The 17,314-nt window shown below is 37.2% G+C and overlaps 1 protein-coding gene across 4 annotated transcripts in view; it reads right to left on the bottom strand.

Annotated features, from left to right (window-relative positions):
• Nucleotides 1-17,314, bottom strand: part of LOC124353766 (rab11 family-interacting protein 4) — a 224,922-nt gene that overhangs the window by 31,444 nt on the left and 176,164 nt on the right. For all 4 annotated transcript variants that reach the window (XM_046803760.1, XM_046803763.1, XM_046803764.1 and 1 more), the window contains one exon: nt 503-606. In XM_046803760.1, coding sequence (XP_046659716.1) covers nt 503-606 — 104 coding nt within the window. The remainder of the gene's footprint in view (nt 1-502; nt 607-17,314) is intronic.

The following is a 17,314-nucleotide window of genomic DNA, read 5'->3' as shown; positions in this document are numbered from 1 at the left end:
TTCCTACAGGGGCATCCTTAACTTTTTGCAAATGGTGCTTCTAATATCCTTCTGCTTGCTGTCAATCAGCTGAGCTTAAGGAATACTGCCTTATGATATGTTTCTGAGCCAGTAACAAAAAGCCTCACTGAGGAAATATATTAAGAGCTTAAATACTTAGTCCCATGCTATACTCATGATTATGATTCATCAAATTTAAGTACAAAAGTAATCACTCATTAATGAATGACGTGAGGTTCTCTTTTGGCAGGTGGAAATTGGCTCTTGGCTCCAAAACACACTACCTTTTTTTACATCTGATACATACTTTGAAAGAACTATAATAATGCCAACTCAAAGTCCTTGAAACAAAAAACTTGTTTTTCCAACAAATTTTTCACAAAACCATTTTGTTTCTTAAATTAATAAATTTTAAATGCAATCATTAATTATTTGAACCTCTGTAACTTTAGTCCATCATCTCTCTCTCAATCTCTAAAATACTTGCTATGATGCTCCGTACCTGGCTTGCAGAGTAGCATTATCCTGCTTCGCTCGTGTGTATCGCTCGTCAGTGTGACTCTGATTGTCAGCTAAGACACTCATTTGTTGCTGCAACATCTGCACCTGGAACATACCAAAATCAGGTCAGAACGTACTTCACTCTGTTCGAACATATTTCAGTCGAAGAAAGACTAAGCTCTTGGAGAACGTCAAGGCGCTTTACAAATTTACATGCCATGTAGGTTGATCCTCAAAATATAAGTCTATTGTTCTTAGTCTCTCATAAACATATATCCTGTTGAATCAGTTTAATTGGTGAAGGTTTTAATAGCGCCCGTCTAGTCAATTTTGGAAACGGAAATTTGGGGCATCCCATGATATAGTCTAATATACTCGTATTTAGCTCTTGTTTCAAACTATTTTGTATGGAACTCACATTCTCTTGAGTATATTTTATTGCACATCATTTTAGGTAATGATCAGGGTATGTCAGTTATTTTCCTCAAATTGGCTCACAGTCATTGCATTGGCTCTGATAATGGTGTTGCATAACAAAAGTTGCTTTTATATCTCAATTACTCAACCAAATCTATTGAAAGATAAGATATTTATTCAGAGCCATTGGAAAGTCAGAGGCCAACCCGTCATTTCTAGATGGTTTGACCTCTTGAAATAAAAATTTGAGAATTGTTTTAGGTTGATGAGACCTACTTTTTGGTGTATCAAAACAGTTGGGGGCAACCCTTCCAAAGGGAGACGAACCCTGACTCAAAATGTTCAAATGCCAACAACCCACATGAGACACATTGTTGGAAAGTTAAGAAAAAAGCCACTACCTATCACCGTTCAAAGATGGCGGCTGTTAACTGACGGAAAATGGGGTTTTCAGCTATTTAGGAATGGATTGCACAAAACTTGGTTAGTGGTGATTTTCAGGTCATATCAGGTGATGTACCTGATATCAGTTTTACAAATTACCCCCTCAATTCCAAGATGACATCATGAAAAAAAAATGGTTATCATTCGTATCCTGGTAATTTTTCAGCAGATTTAAATATTAACATTGGTATTTGGGGGTGTTTCAGGTCAAGAAGCTCGAATTTGAAACTGCTCTTTAAATTGTTGGAACACCTACATGTTTTCAAGGCGGCTGGCTTCAAAATAGCGGAAACAAGCCCCACCCATGTCTCCCCATCCGCCCAACGAATTAGACACATTTCAAGAACAGTCTTTTGGAGCAAAAAAACTAACTGAGAATATCTAAAGAAGAACATAAGTGTTCCACAAAATTAGAATCGTTCAACTCATTAAGTGCGAGGGCTACGCCCCCATATGATATTGCAACCAGAAATGTGTAATATTTTTATTTTTATAAACCAATACAGTCAATGCAATTAGTTGATTGCCAATTCATAGTGGCTCTCCTTTAGCTTTTTAACTATTCTGCATAAATGAAAATTGGCATTTGAACATTTCTATATGTGGTACACGTTTCCCCTACCCCAGGAGGACATTATTGGAGGATAAGGCACCGAAGAGAAAACATAATTTACTGGGTAATTAAGAATTACTTGGAGGATAATTTCTACAACCCTTTGATAAATTGAAAGGAGGCAACAATATATTTCGTGATTATTATTTTCCACAAACAAGATGTTACTTCCACAAGATCACTTATGTGTACAACATCATAACTAAGTTTCATAACAACTATACAATCTAGTCTATACGTACTAACAATACTAAAAATACACTCCCCGGCACCGCCTTTTCCGGAGAATCGGACGTACCCTGTGTGAACGAACATGCGAACATGCACGTAAGAAAGCATTGTCTCCGGCTGCCGGATGGCGGCTCGGCTCCCGGTAGGTTTTGATGCACCCGGACTGCGTTTCCAATCACGAGTTGCCGGGCCGGTAAATTTGTCGTACCGGACATGTGAAATATTGCATTTAATAAAATTATTCCCGGTGTGTGAAATTGCCACAAAAACCCTCAAAACGTGCCGGAGCCGGGAGTATTCCCAAACTAAGCCATCACGGATGCTAGGTCATGATAATTTTTTTCACACAAATTGTTATATTTACAAATGAAAATTTATAAAAAGGAGGTAGTCACTATTTAGGGCAACAATTTATTATGAGTTTTACCATTTTCAATTTTAATCGTTTTTACGGTTAAATTCGAATTACCTGACTTTCTTCCCCAACCCTCATCATCACCAAAACCATTAAATACTACTACGTTTCCATCAAAATACGACAGGAAGCTATTTCAACTCACGAGCTACACTAATATTAGGTAAAACCCAACGACTTTATTATTTTTTTAACCTATGTACTTGTGTATTATTTCACATCCAAAAACGAATTACCCATTATTATATGTCCTAGACCCATACAATCTCTCGCAAGAACAATCATACTTCCGATTTCTCCAGTTACATAATTACATGTCGATTCCAAAAGGACTGAGATTAAAAACAGAACTCACACAAATAATACTACTATTCTAGCTCTTTACAGTTGAGAGCTTAGTAGCCTAAAGCTTACTTTTAAACTCAGCCTGCGACCTTTTATGTAGTTAGTTTGTGAAGAGGCTATTAATTGCGGTGGTAAAAGTGTACTTAACACCAAACATTGCTGTTTCGAAAGTTGATTATTTCGATTATTAATCAATTACTTAAAAACTACATACATGTACAATAAAAATTAAAAACTTAACTGAATTGAGTTTATTTCAAATGACTAAATCACTAACAAACGAACTACAAATGTTCTATTCGACAAGAAACAAAAACAAATTAAAACACTTTATGTGCACTGCAATATTTAGTTATGAAATAATATACCATACTAGTTGAATACACGTACTTTATATGGGACCAGAACCAAAGAACTTGTTTCTCTCTTAAACATACATAAGAAAGAGAAACAGAGAAAAGAGCAGCTTATAAAAGACGTAAGTTTTTGATTTCTCTATATACATTACTCAGCACTCAACACTGGTTATATTCCATAATATAAATTAGTAGTTGGTTACGATTCGAATGTTGCGACTTACTTCTTAAATGATGTATTGTTAGCTGGTAGTTAATAATTTATAGTTCAAGATAAGTTATTGCAACAGTTTATTTTTTCTAGTGCTTAAATCAGAGACCACTGTGGCATAATGCCACGTTATACAGAAGTTAACGTTCATTATTGGTGATGAAAGTATTTATACAACTTTATACTGATCACATATAAGTTTTGTTTCAATTTTAAATGGCTGTCGAGTTGATAAGGTAACTTGAAATTAACTTTATATCTAACTTGCAATAACAGAAAAGGCTGATGCCAAATCATTGCGAAGCTCCGAATATTGATTTCCTCATGTTTTAAAAATGTTTACAATATCCACATTTTTTCTCTATATAATAGTGCCAAAATTCTCAAAAATTTAACATTTTATAATGAAACAAAAAATGTACAAGGTATTTTAAAATTTACAAAATACCTCTAAACCTTTGAAAACATTCTATAGTGATAGAATGCTCACTAAAATCGTACAAGGCTTTTTAGAATCCAAAAAACTTTAAAAAAATCCACAACTTAGCAAGGCATCCCACAATTGGTCCATAACTATTTAGGATAGCCTGAAATTTCTCAATCTTAAAGTCTTCTGATACTCACATGACCGGCCAAATCCTCGTACCACAGCTGCACGTTGTGTTTCTTGAACCCATTGCGCCGCCGGGGGGTCTCGAAGAGGTCTACCGTGGGGTCGTACCCACCCTGACCGAAGCCCTGGTTGCCGTTGCTGTCCTGTTCACTGTTACCATTGTACGGTGGGTGGGTCCCCCCCACAAACTCAAACTGACCCTCCCACATGTCGAATTCCAACTCCTGCGGCCCCTCATCTTCGCTGACGCTCATCCTCGGGATGACCTCACATTGTCCTCTCTGTCGCTCGCTCTCACTCGCACTTACTTGGGGCGCTATGTCTGTCTCACTCGCACACACGGTGGCTATCCGACATTTCTGGTCTTGTTCCCACACGTCGATGTCACTCCCACCACTAATTGGTTCCACTTAGGAAAGGTCACTTCTTCGGTCTCTTCTGCTAATTGTGAAATTGAGGTTTGATTGGCGAACAAAGCTTTTTTGGCTCTAGTGGTTATTGGTGGTAATTCATTCTTATAAATATAACTAACTTTAGGTCAAATAGGAAACTACCTATCATGGAGTCAATAAGGACTACGTTGGTTTATACAACGTTAAACTAAAATAATAGTGACCACGGAAAGTAACATTCCCAAGGTTAAACTCAACTGCCTTATCTGTATTCCGAGCATGTACTTTTATATACTGTAAAACATTTTCTTTGTGAGAAATTCTTCCACATCCGAAACCAATAATGTATTACCAATTTTTTTTACTATGCGCCCAAAGATGCGTAAAACATTGCGCGTTTACCTTAATAGTCCATGCAGTTATTCAATTGTCAGGTTAATTTAAGAAGGGATCTAAAATTGAATAGAATATTTTTACGTGATTCAGTGCAAATAAAGCCCCCAAAACCAAAAGAGAGAAAAATTACGTAAATGTTTTGGTATTTTGCAGTACAGTATTGAATATAATAAAGCTATTCAAGTTAAAGCAAGTTAATAAAAACAAACTAAACGTTACTATTAATTAAATTTGTAGGCTTAATAGTGTTCACATAAAATATTTGTAGGGCATCCTTGGATTATTTCAACTAGTTCTGTTAAATCTTACCATTAATTTTCAATAAATAAGTCAAGGTTAGGTCAGATGAATGTTGACGATTAATTTTCTTAAATTGTGCATGTATAAAAGTATCGACAAACAACAAGTTGCAGAAAAAATAGTTGAAATGCCAGGAGAGGAACTGGTTTCCACGGCTCAACAATAAATGTATTATAAATATAAAAAAGTCAACTTTTCTTAGTGAAAACTTCACTGTTTCATCATAAAATTTTATATTTGATCAAAAACGCCAAAACATAGAACGATATATTTTCCTGTAACAAAAAAAGGAAAAACACACGCTTGCCAACAGCTATGACTAACAAATACCCAATGTGCAACACAAGTGAGTATGACACAATGTATACATCATCACTTGTAACAATGAAGCATCGACTACTTGGTGCATATGTAACACATGACTGATGCTGAAACTATTGTTATGACTAATTGGAAATGTGCTCCACCACATGAACGTCACGTCCTCAATACCTGATTCGGGTTTAGAACATTCAACTTGGAAGTCACTACATTGATTTGCTGAGCGCTGATAACAGTAATCAATTTAAATATTTAGTCTTTTAAGTACAATATTAATGTAGAATAATCTCACTCCGTTTTCCGTCTTTATGTATTTTTTACAAAGAGTTTAGTATATCAGTAGTAGTTACTTAAGACAAAATTATTAAACTTAAAAGATTCATTTTTGCACAACATTTCTCTGTACTATAATTTAGTGGGTGATAATTTTGATGAGGACAGCAAAATTGTTCTCCTTAGTAGTGAAAATTGTTTTGTTTTTCAGCCAGTTATCTCTGCACATTTCGCGGCTTCTCAAGGCGTTAGTCTTAAGCGCTATCTCCCAGTGATAAGATATTGATACGAGCTGCAAACATCGCCAGATAAATGCCAAGACTATTACAAAATTCAGTAGTAACTCAATTATACACTTATTACTACTTTTGGTTCATTCTGTACTGATTTTAATGAAAACGCACTGAACTTTATAGTAAATCTTAGATTGAATGTTTATAATTCACTGTAAATATTCTATTCCGAATAAAAGTTAATTATTTTAAAAATTCCAATTATACTGATATTATGAATTAGAATTATCGACGTTTCCTTTATCGAATGAATCTATAACACGGGGTTGGCGACAAACGAAAACATAGAAGATAAAATATTGATTTAGTATTGAAACTTTTCGTGTTGACAGTATTCGAAAACGAAATAATGTATATAACAACTAACAACACAATTGTGTGAACAAGATAATTAAATTATACTATTAGTAGCATTAATTCCTAGTGTTAATTTAAAACAGTAAAGGGTTGTCCTCTACATAACTTCCATACCGAATTAAACCTCTATAACATTTCTGAACACTGACACTAACTGCAACTGAAAGCACATAATTGTTCAACCAGAAGAGCAAACAGCGCGCAACAAAACCGACACCCGGCTGAAAATAATGAGCATGAGCCCAGCGTTATCGCGGGCACAGCTCAAGATAATGGCGGCTATCAAGATAAGAAGAGGCGCAGGCTCGCCCCACACGAGGCGCGAAGATGACCGCCAGCTCAGCACTACATAACCGAGAGCATTATAATGTCTGTCTGTCTGTCTGTCTGTCCACGTGTGGTCGCGCGGTCAGTGGTTAGCCGGGGGGGGAATATCGCGGGGACCAAGAACGATCCTTGCGGCATACCACAACATAACTTGTGTGGAACCGTGTGATTCGCAAGTAAACAAATACTCTCTGTGTTTACACCGAGTGTACGTAATCCATTGGAGCGTGGCTCTCCGCGGACCACACCCAAAGCACCTTGAACGCTAACGAACATTTTTACAAGTGAAAACATTTTATCAATTCACCGAGTGGACCGCTCGCTTGAATAGGGTGAATAAGTTTCCGGATGTAAACACAGCTGATTTTCCAGTTGGTTAGTCGCGGTGGCGCCGCGCCACTTCCTTTGGACGATGTACGATCAGCTGCCAACAGCACAATGTACACCGGGACTACGCCCTTCCATGTCCTGTACAAAGGATCATGTGATTTACAGCATCATATGATAGTCACTACTCTTCCGTCACTTAAGAAAGCAGTGTTGAACTAATCAATCCCATGTAATAATAGCGTATTTCACGTCGTACGTTTTTTTTTTTTTAAATCATACCTCACATAGAATCAAAATTGAAAATGTCCAGCAATAATCCAAAAATTATAAATAATATTGATTCTGTTTGTGAACGTTAACAAAACGAATAGGCATTACATCAAAGATCGGATGTTTTAAATGCGAAACTGTTCCCCATCTTCCAACAGAAATCTCTTATTGACATGCCGGACGAGGTGGCTGTGTGCCGGATGTGGCCACGAAGCGGATGCGAAATCGACAATCCAACTCATGTACAGAGTCAACAACACTCGGAAAGAGACCTTGTCCGCTTTTAAGGACTTACAATCAACCACATTTCAGTGGCCAACCAGTCTTCCAAAACTTGCGCTATAAATGTCTTGGATGCATTATCAAAATCTCAATTCACTACCGAGTGAAGAAAATACGAGACGACCTTAATGTGATCTAATAAATCTAATCTTTTCTGTTTTCCAAACCATAAAATAAAATTATCGACAGCATCTCGATAGTATGCGACTTACTCTTTTCTTAACTATGAATTAATTTCCACACGTTATATAATGTAAATGGAAACTAAACAGTTAGGATGTACCTATAAATCATTTAAAGTGCGCATTATGTAAGTAAAATGTTGAAATTAACAACTGGAAACTGGACAAATGTCATGACGAAGCAACGGAAGCGCGAGTGTGAATATACAGCTCTAAGCGTTCTCGAGAAGAACAAAGCAGGCATTCTACATTATTTACAACCCATTTGACTTCTAACAGAATTTTCCTTCACCGACAAACGACCGGATGTGGCAGACGATAAACACAGATCAGAGTTAAAATGTGTTAAATCTTGTACTCACCAGCCGCGTCCAGCCGGCCCGAGCGAAGCGAGCAACTGGCGCAACTGACCACATAGCCTGGACTTTTGTCATGGCGCAAATTATCCATCGAATTGTGAGAAAAATACACAATGCTTCGCTTAACCTTGGTCTACGTGTCCTATAGTCCAAAGGAAACTCCCATGAAAAACAAGTTTTCTACGCTGCTTAGAACAACAACGTTTATCAGAAGAAACGGAGGTATGTTGATATAAATATTTCCCTGCTTACTTTTAAAACGTTCTACTTTTCATTTCAACGGCTAGATTTTAGCTTAATTAAAGTTTTAAAATGCATTACACACAACATTAAACATCGTGTAATGTAAAAATGTATTTTGCATTTACTTATAAAGATCTTGAATCTTATTCACTTGGCTACCAAGTCCGAAACGATTATCGGTCTGGAAACACTCAGAGTGAACTCCTTCAATTTTGGATTTACCTATCACATAATTTAGGCCAATAACGGGTACGGCGGTTATCGCACGATAAACGAATCAACAACTTCGAGCTGGCTGCTGCTTGGATGGGTGGCCGCTGAGCGATTGTGTCCTTGCAAGCTGTCCGCCTCCCGGCCATTGGCGGTGGTTCGAAAGCCACAACACTTAAGCCACTTTAAGCGTTACAGTTTAAGCGTTAGAGAGTGTTTGTTAATTAGCCCCAACTTCGTCTGGTAAAATAAGAAACCCTTAGGCTTTTAAAAATAATTAACAGTAGGCTAATTTCCTGGATAGTTCACTAACTGAATCCTGCCAATTGCAAAAAGATCATCGACAGACTATAGGAGTAAAATAAGTAAGTGAACTAAACATGTTTTTATATCCGTCATCACGTTATATTATAACATTCGCTACGTACTGTGAACTAGCTACTATTTAGTTACTTTTATTCATTTGACTATTTATTGAAAACTCAAAGGTTCAAGACTCTAGAAAGAAGACACATAGCCTATTTCAAACAATAGTACGGATTGTTGGTATTTAATTCAACCTCAAGTTGGCTGTCGTGTAAGCAGGGTTCAATGATAGTAACACAATTCGATTCTGTTTCCTGTCTATTTTCATGGCCCTTTTAATGTCACTTCTAGGCAAAGAGTTAATCCACGATTTGACAAAGGGGGTGGACCGAACAATCAAGGGGTATTTCTGTGTTTTTGTGTGTACAAACACCAGAAAGGTTCTGGTGTAACCACGACTGCAGGGGGGTGGGTGGTATAATGCAAGTAAATGCAGTAAGCAGCGAACCCATGAATGGCAGGAAGCGGTGAGGTGAACCTTGTTAGCTTGTTGTAGGCCAGATAAATAAAGCCACCGCGTGTCCGGGAAGCTCCACCAGTGCCAATACCATTACCGACAACGCCATCTGACGAAACCGTCGAGCCGGCGGGAAACTGTAGAATCGCCCGCAAAAGTAGCTTTCATCCTTTCACCACCTGACTGAAAAACTGCTGAAACCTTAAATGTGGCTAATCAGTAATCACATGGACAAGTGGTAACTAGAAGTGACAAACTTGTACCAGTTATCCAATAGATTTAAATCTAATTTAGGATCCCTCAGATTGTGATGCGTAATGGCGTTCTTGGATGCCTTCTCAAAGTATCTGACAAAAAATAAAATCTCCTATGAAGGATATATTTTTATAACATTATTACTAAATGATATACATTTCATGAATTGTTCATAGTAAAAACTCAAATAACAAACATAATGGTATATGAGTGAGTAACACACTTAAATTTCTCATTCCTAGAATACGCAAGATAACTAACCGGTAGTGTTGCAAACAGCGGGGCTTTTGGCTCCAGAGTCGAATCGTGACATTTGAAGGCAATAAATATATCGAAATACTACTATTTTATTCAAGAAAATAACACTTCATAACAATAAAAGAAATGGGAAGGTTTGATTCAATGCGGATGTTGAGTTTAGCTCCAGTCCACCTTCCTCTTACGTGCAGCATCTGAAATCTGATTCTGTTGCAGACTTGACTCTTGAAATCTGAAGTCATGAACGTATGAAGGGATCCAAAAACAGTCGGCGATGAAGAACGAAGAAGCTCAAAACGAAATCACCCGCATCGTTTCGGTATCAAAGACACCCAGACTACAAAAAAAAAAAAAAACATCATATTCAGTTGCTGGACGTAAGAGTAAAGTGAACTGGTGCTAAACTCAACATTCGCATTGAATCAACCCTTCCCACCATAGTTGCGTTATGTGCGGAAGACTAGGTTGATCCACCGTGCTTTGGAATCGTTATCGTAGTGCACTCAATTGTGCACCTGATGAGACAATGAGAACACTTTTCTTCACCTAGATTGCACGACTTTTTGTAGTCTGGGTGTCTCTGGTGTCGGAACGATGCGGGAGGTTTCTTTTTGAGCTTCTTCGTTCTTCGTCGCCGACTGTTTTTGGATCCCTTCAGATGAAATGACTTCAGATTTCAGGACTCAAATCTGCAACAGCGTCCGATTTCAGATGCTGCACGTAAGAGGAAGGTAAACTAGTGCTAAACTCAACATCCGCAGTAGGTGAGACTTGATTTTTTTTTAATTAAATTCATTTAACCACTTTTATCTAATGTTTGGTCTGCATGTTCCAGGTCATTCATTAAAAAAGAGGAGGGTAATCCAAACCTTTCCCAATGACATTAATTTAACGTGGGAAGCTTGGGTTTTACTTAACTCTAATCATGGTCAACAGCTTGAAAATCGTTCAACTTTATTCTGTTTCATCTTGCAGCTGAAAATACCCATCTAAAAAGTAAACATGGGGGTACAAAAAACGCCTGAGTTGTCAATGATAGTTCTTTAACAGAAAGGAACGAATGCAATCTCCACAAATTAAGCGTCATTAATGAGAGAATTTATTGGAGTAATAAGTGAAACGCGTTGATCGCCTCTAGTTACACGCTTCAGTTAATTTAAAGACCAAGCGATGATGGTCACCGGAAGCCTGAATTATAGGGACCGTTTGTCGGCGACTCAAGTGGAATACTGGAGCGGTCCTGAATTACCCATCGTTCGCTGTAACCAGATTATAAGCTCTTCCAGTGATAAAAAAACTCCCAGGCAGTTCCAAAAGGTAAATATTCGGTTCGTTCACTCGCTGTGCTGATCATGATGAGAGGGATACTGTTTTGAGTGCTGAGCCCGACTTAACTGCAGTCTCGCAAGACCATCTGTCTCTCGAGAGTGGGAAGCATGGCTGGGTGGGTTACAACAAGGCACACGCCCAGTATGGCACCACCATCAAAGGGATATCCAAGGACGCCTCATCCAAGAAGCCAGCTCTATGTTCTACAAGTTGGAAAAGATCACTAACCTTGTCTCTTATCCGCATTCAAAATTGCGTCTTCGAATTGCTGCACTAATTTTAATTTCAAATTTTCCACGGGTATTAATTCTACGAACTCTACTAAATGGTCCATGCGATATTGAGTGTTGTATGGTAATACAATGTTACATTGTCTTTATGGGAGTGGTGCACTATTTCCACCTTCGCTCTACTTCAGGATTACCAAATCACCATTAAAACTGTGGTGAATTTTAAACAGATCGTTACAACTTATAGGATGTAGAATTAATTACTGAACACACATTTTGTATTTGTATCAAATCGTTAAATCTTCAAAGTTGCAACATGAACTTTACTACGATCCAATGGAAATGTTTGAGCTAGTTTCATAGATCATAATCAATTCCAGTGGAAAGCGCTTGCCCCAAACACGACTGCTCTGAGAACACAATGTCCTGGTAATTGCTGAATCACGAAGATCAATAATTTCCCACTATGCCAAAAAAACGCACTCAATAATTTGACCACGGCTTTCTTGTCAACCCATGCATTAACCAAACGAAGCAGCTCAAATTGCCATGTGACTTTTCCATCGGCAATTGCTGTGTTTTATCTTCCCAAACCACAGGGTTCCAAAGGCTGTCTGTCACTTCTCTCTGAAGATGAACATCTCCCGACCCACTTGCTCAAAGCGTGATAAATCTTCATAAATTTCTGTGCTTTTCACCAAACAGAGCCATTATCGGCCAAAGTCTTACTTTTATCTCTGCAGCAACTGAATAAACGAGCTTCAAAAGTATACTGCTGATTGTTTAACCACTTCCTTACAACTCAGACAAATTATTTTGGTAATATTAGCCATCTTAGGACTCATATAAACGTAAATCCAAATCCATTATCAAGCCAAAAAAAAACGAAGTTACATTCCAACACTATCAAACTACAAAATACAAGCTCAGTTAAATACTTGAGAATAACACCTTAACCGCTAATTTCTACATATTTTACCGATACTTCATATAAATTTTACTGCTTCAGACCCAAATACGATGTGGCCATTATTATATTTACACATTCAATAGTGACAAGATGGCTGCTACTTCTATTTTTGAAAAATACTTACCTCGGATATAACAAATACAAGAGTAAAACGTTGAATAGAAACTTTTTAGACTTTTAGAAACCTTTAAATATTATTCCATACAACAAATATTTTAATCTTGAGAGCTTACCCTAAGTTTCAAAATTATACTTGTAGAATAAAATTGAAAACCACTTTTCCATTTCTCGCCTAGTTTACAGTTTCATTTAAATTTCGTGATTTCCCCCAAAGTTCACAAAAATACATTTAAAAAAATGTATATTCTACACGATTTAATACGATGAAAACTGTTATTCTTAATGTGTTTTGTGGGGTCTTGAACATCATCTCAGTTCAATTCTAAGTTTAAAAAGATATTTGTGTAAATATGTCACCTATTTTTGCCACAATTTTATGTAGGTTATATGATAGCAAACAAAAAATATGGTGCTTCAAAATACTATACATTTTTCGAAATCAATTCTATTTAAAATTAACTATCTACGTATGTCGTAAAGTTTCACTAAGGCGCATGTTTCAATATTTTTAAATAATATACACACTACCAAAACATTAAATATTCTTCATATTTTTACACCCAAGTGTTCAGTTACTTCCCGTTAACGCAAAATTTAGAATCATAAATATTAGCAATTCGATTGAGTTCATTACTAAACGGACTGTCCTTTGGTCAACATCTAGTAACTCGACCCGCTCTCTATAGCAACATTGGTAACATTTCAGAGCAAAGCACGATTTTATAATTAACGGAAGAACACTGGAATGACAAGAGACACAAAGCCTTGTCTACTATCTCTGTCAAATATTGACACGGAATGTCACATGTCACAAGGTTAACATTACGTCACCGACACAAGTGACAGTGTGCAGCCTGCGGCCAAGCTGATGAGCTACGATCCGTGTCACACTTGTCACAAACGTAACGTCTATTTCGATACAAGTCCCATCTTCGCTTAGGTCCTCTCTGTCTAATGCTGGAACAACGCCAGATCACAACACATCTGGTCAATTTTAGGAAAAGGGCACAACTCCCCCCAAAATTGAAGGGGGGGCCTTCAATCAGATGTAGCTAATAAATTGACATTGAATAATATCCTTTACGGAACATAAGATTGATAGTAAAATTAAACGTACAGCAAATAAATAATCCACTTGTCAGGACAATAGATAAAACCTGAATGTATTATTGTACTATTTTCAGCAGTGTAGTTAATTTTCAAATTCTATTTGAAAACGTTCTAGATTGCCAAAAAGTTACAAGGATTTTCTTGCTACCGCACCACAGCTGCAAGTCATCTACTAGTGTTATAGTTATGACAATATCAATGACACATCGGATAAGGTATCAAATATTGAATGTCACGTTTAACTGATAAATCCACGTGGAATACTAATGCAAACATTGTCACTAATCAAAATCAATTGTAATACACAATGAAATTTACGTGCATCATGAAATGATAATACCAAACTCTTGAAACAGCCAATTTTAACATCTGCATTATTACAGTAACACCTAACGGGGAATGTGTGTTGCCTCGCGTCGGTCAGCGAATCTAATTCCATCTAACTGTTCCACGCTGGACTAGGCTGGACGTAGGAAGCCTGGAGACATTATACTGACTGGGTATTCCCATGAGAATATGGTGAAGAGCAGCAGATTTGCACTCTAAATAAGAGGTGCAAAAAATCGCTCAACAACTAATTCATCGGCTTGTTTACAACAGAATAGTTCAACAAAAGGAAACTACCAACTGAAACTATCCGATTTCAGCGGTTTTACACCACATCGACGTTCCTGAGTAAATATTTGCGAGGTCAAACTCCAGTGATTCATTCACATTCAAGCTGTTAAGAGTTTGATATTGGGATAAATTCTTGGACTTTATTATGTATGTTGACCTATAAACGTTATCCCTCTTTGGATTTCTTTCACCCTATTCATCACTGCCATAACTGTACGGAAGTTGCATTATCAACAACAAGGGCATTTAGTTGCATTTTTACAATGGTAATAAACATTGGTAATAGATACAAACAGTTGCATCCCTGCCTTTCTCAAATCAAGTGTTTGAGAACAATTGTTCCAAGATTATATTAAATCTCGAGCCTTCTTTCTTATTTTGATCAACAATATTTCCCATCAGAGGAATTTGGATTTAAACAAAAACTGATATCTATTAAATACTTCACTTTTATCAATATTATTTAAAGAACGATGGAATCAAAAACTAAAAGTTTTTGTTGTCAACTCCAGCATTAAGCCCCAATCTTTATTTTTCTCCTTGCCATTGTTCCTAATACAGATCAGTTTAAGTATGGTATGAGAAGTTTCTAATAGTCATACCGTTATCATCATGTTGTACTCTTATAGGGTAAGAGGGACAGCTAAGCATCTTGCCTAAAGAAGAAAAAACGTTCCTATAAATACTTATTTACGCTCAATTCAAGTTAAAACCATTTCAAGTATGAGTTAAGTAAGTACATATGATATATTCCCAAGTGCTCCATCACATAGATATTTTTGAAATACCCCAGTACCTCCACAATACTAGCCCAACGAGAACGATCTCCGCCAGAAACCTTTACTTAACGGTATGTGTCAGAGAGCAGAAAACCCGAGTTAATTTCCCACTACAGTTCGAGAACACTCTCGAAGAATCGGTAACTCCAACGCTACAATGACGTCACTTCCTGTATTAAGTCATACAGCGGAAGGTGATAACAGCGGTGATAACAAGTGACGAGTTAGTGTTAACCGGAGCTCACCGGCTACCAACGGACTCAAGAGCCTATAGGTGCGATGCACACAGCAAAGGTCGTACGTACGACCATTATACTTACCGTACATTGTGACAAATTATCACCACTCGTTTAGTTGCTACCAACACTTCAATGCTGGCTGTAAAACATGAAGATGAGTATATTTTTCATGGCTCATCGTCCTTTTTTATCAATTTTTAAATACGATCAGCCTTTTTAATATTCGACACATGTACTGAAAATTCGACTTTTACTGCTAACTCTATCTCCACACGATATTTAACGAACAAATTAGTGACAATACACAAAATTTCACGCGTCACTTTCTACATAAATATAACATAAAATATCCTGCAGAGTTTCAAGTGTGCTTGAGTAGTAAAGGACAGAGCGGACGAAGAGAATTCCTTGCAAAATGTATGGTGCAATAAATTGTCAAAATGGTATAAAAGCTAACTAAATTTAAAAATATGAAAGTCTGAATGCTTGTGCGCGAATTACAAGTAACTAACATGAGGACAAAGGTGTCGCGAAAAAAGCACTGTTTAGACAATGGGTGTTCTTAGAAATAAGGAATTTTACGCTCAAAGAGCACTCAGGTAATCTGAGCTTTACTTTGGATACTATCTCGAGGAATGTTTTTCTTTTTCCGCCAGAGGTGCGGGAAGCACCACCGAAGCCCGCACTGATGGCCAGGGGCATTTCATATCGGCACTTTCCCCCCTTTCTTAAACGTGATCTCACGTCGGAAATGTTGGAGGATCTGGCACATGAACTGAGGTCGGGAAGTACCATTCGGAAATGCCTCTAGCTATTGTATTACGTGATGACACATCTCCAAGTATTCATTTCTTCATTAACCTACCCTAAAATATCACATTGGCCCTTGTGCGCTTTTTTCACAAATATCTATGTGTGCGCTTTATTCGTTATGAACTTTTTTCGCATAATCGAGGAGAAAATGCTTTGCGGACTAATGTTGTCGGATCAAAAGTAACCGAATAATGATATTGGTTTGTAATTTACACTACTTTATGATTATCCCGGGTTCGATTCAGCCCACGATCATTACAAATTTTGTATTGCCTTCAGGAGCGATCCAACTATTACTATGCCATCGGGATACTTATAGCCGATTCATTTAGACGACTACAAAGAACCCCCACACTCATTCTAAATATAGTTCACTGGTATTTGGTGTTACCAAATCTTTACAGAATGGTGAATCGTTTGTACCAATCCAAAGAAGCTCCCATTCCTTGGATGTTGCCATATGCTAAACCTTGATGTATTGTTACATCAGTGGTAAGAGAAGCAAGAAATGGTCTACAAGAACACCATACAACTAGTGGCACTCCGAGGAAGGATGCTAGACATAAAGAGCCCGACATCTTGGCTCCAATTAACGATAAGTTCTGCGTGCCTTCACACCACGGAGTAATAAAACGAGAATGAAACATACGTGGGTCAAAATAAACCGGATGTATTTTATCACGTAGTAAAGAGCAACGTCAGCATTAAAATATGTTTGGCACAGTAGAGAGAAACAGCAAATAACTGTTTATATAATAGTCACGTAATATCTTCTTTTGGATTAATCCTTTTACGCACAAATGTTTGACATCTTTGTTTAATATTTTGCAACACTGTTTTGTTCTTAACTTCGTCGTGATGTAAAATGTTAAATAGAGAGTAGGCCTAATCTAACCCATGTTCACAAAATAAAATAATTTTAGATTGACTGTCATTATCTGATATATAATCGAAGGTCCACTAATCCTATGAAAGGCTTCTAAACTTATAACAACATTTATAGTTTAATAATATCGTTTAAGCCTTTTAAAGAGAGCTAAATTAACGAACCCCGCAGTTTAAAAAGACTTAGCAGCACAGAATACATTG

The sequence above is a fragment of the Homalodisca vitripennis genome, chromosome 2, assembly GCF_021130785.1.
Source record: "Homalodisca vitripennis isolate AUS2020 chromosome 2, UT_GWSS_2.1, whole genome shotgun sequence".
Classification (NCBI taxonomy): domain Eukaryota; kingdom Metazoa; phylum Arthropoda; class Insecta; order Hemiptera; family Cicadellidae; genus Homalodisca; species Homalodisca vitripennis.
This window is presented reverse-complemented; position numbering and strand designations above follow the sequence as displayed.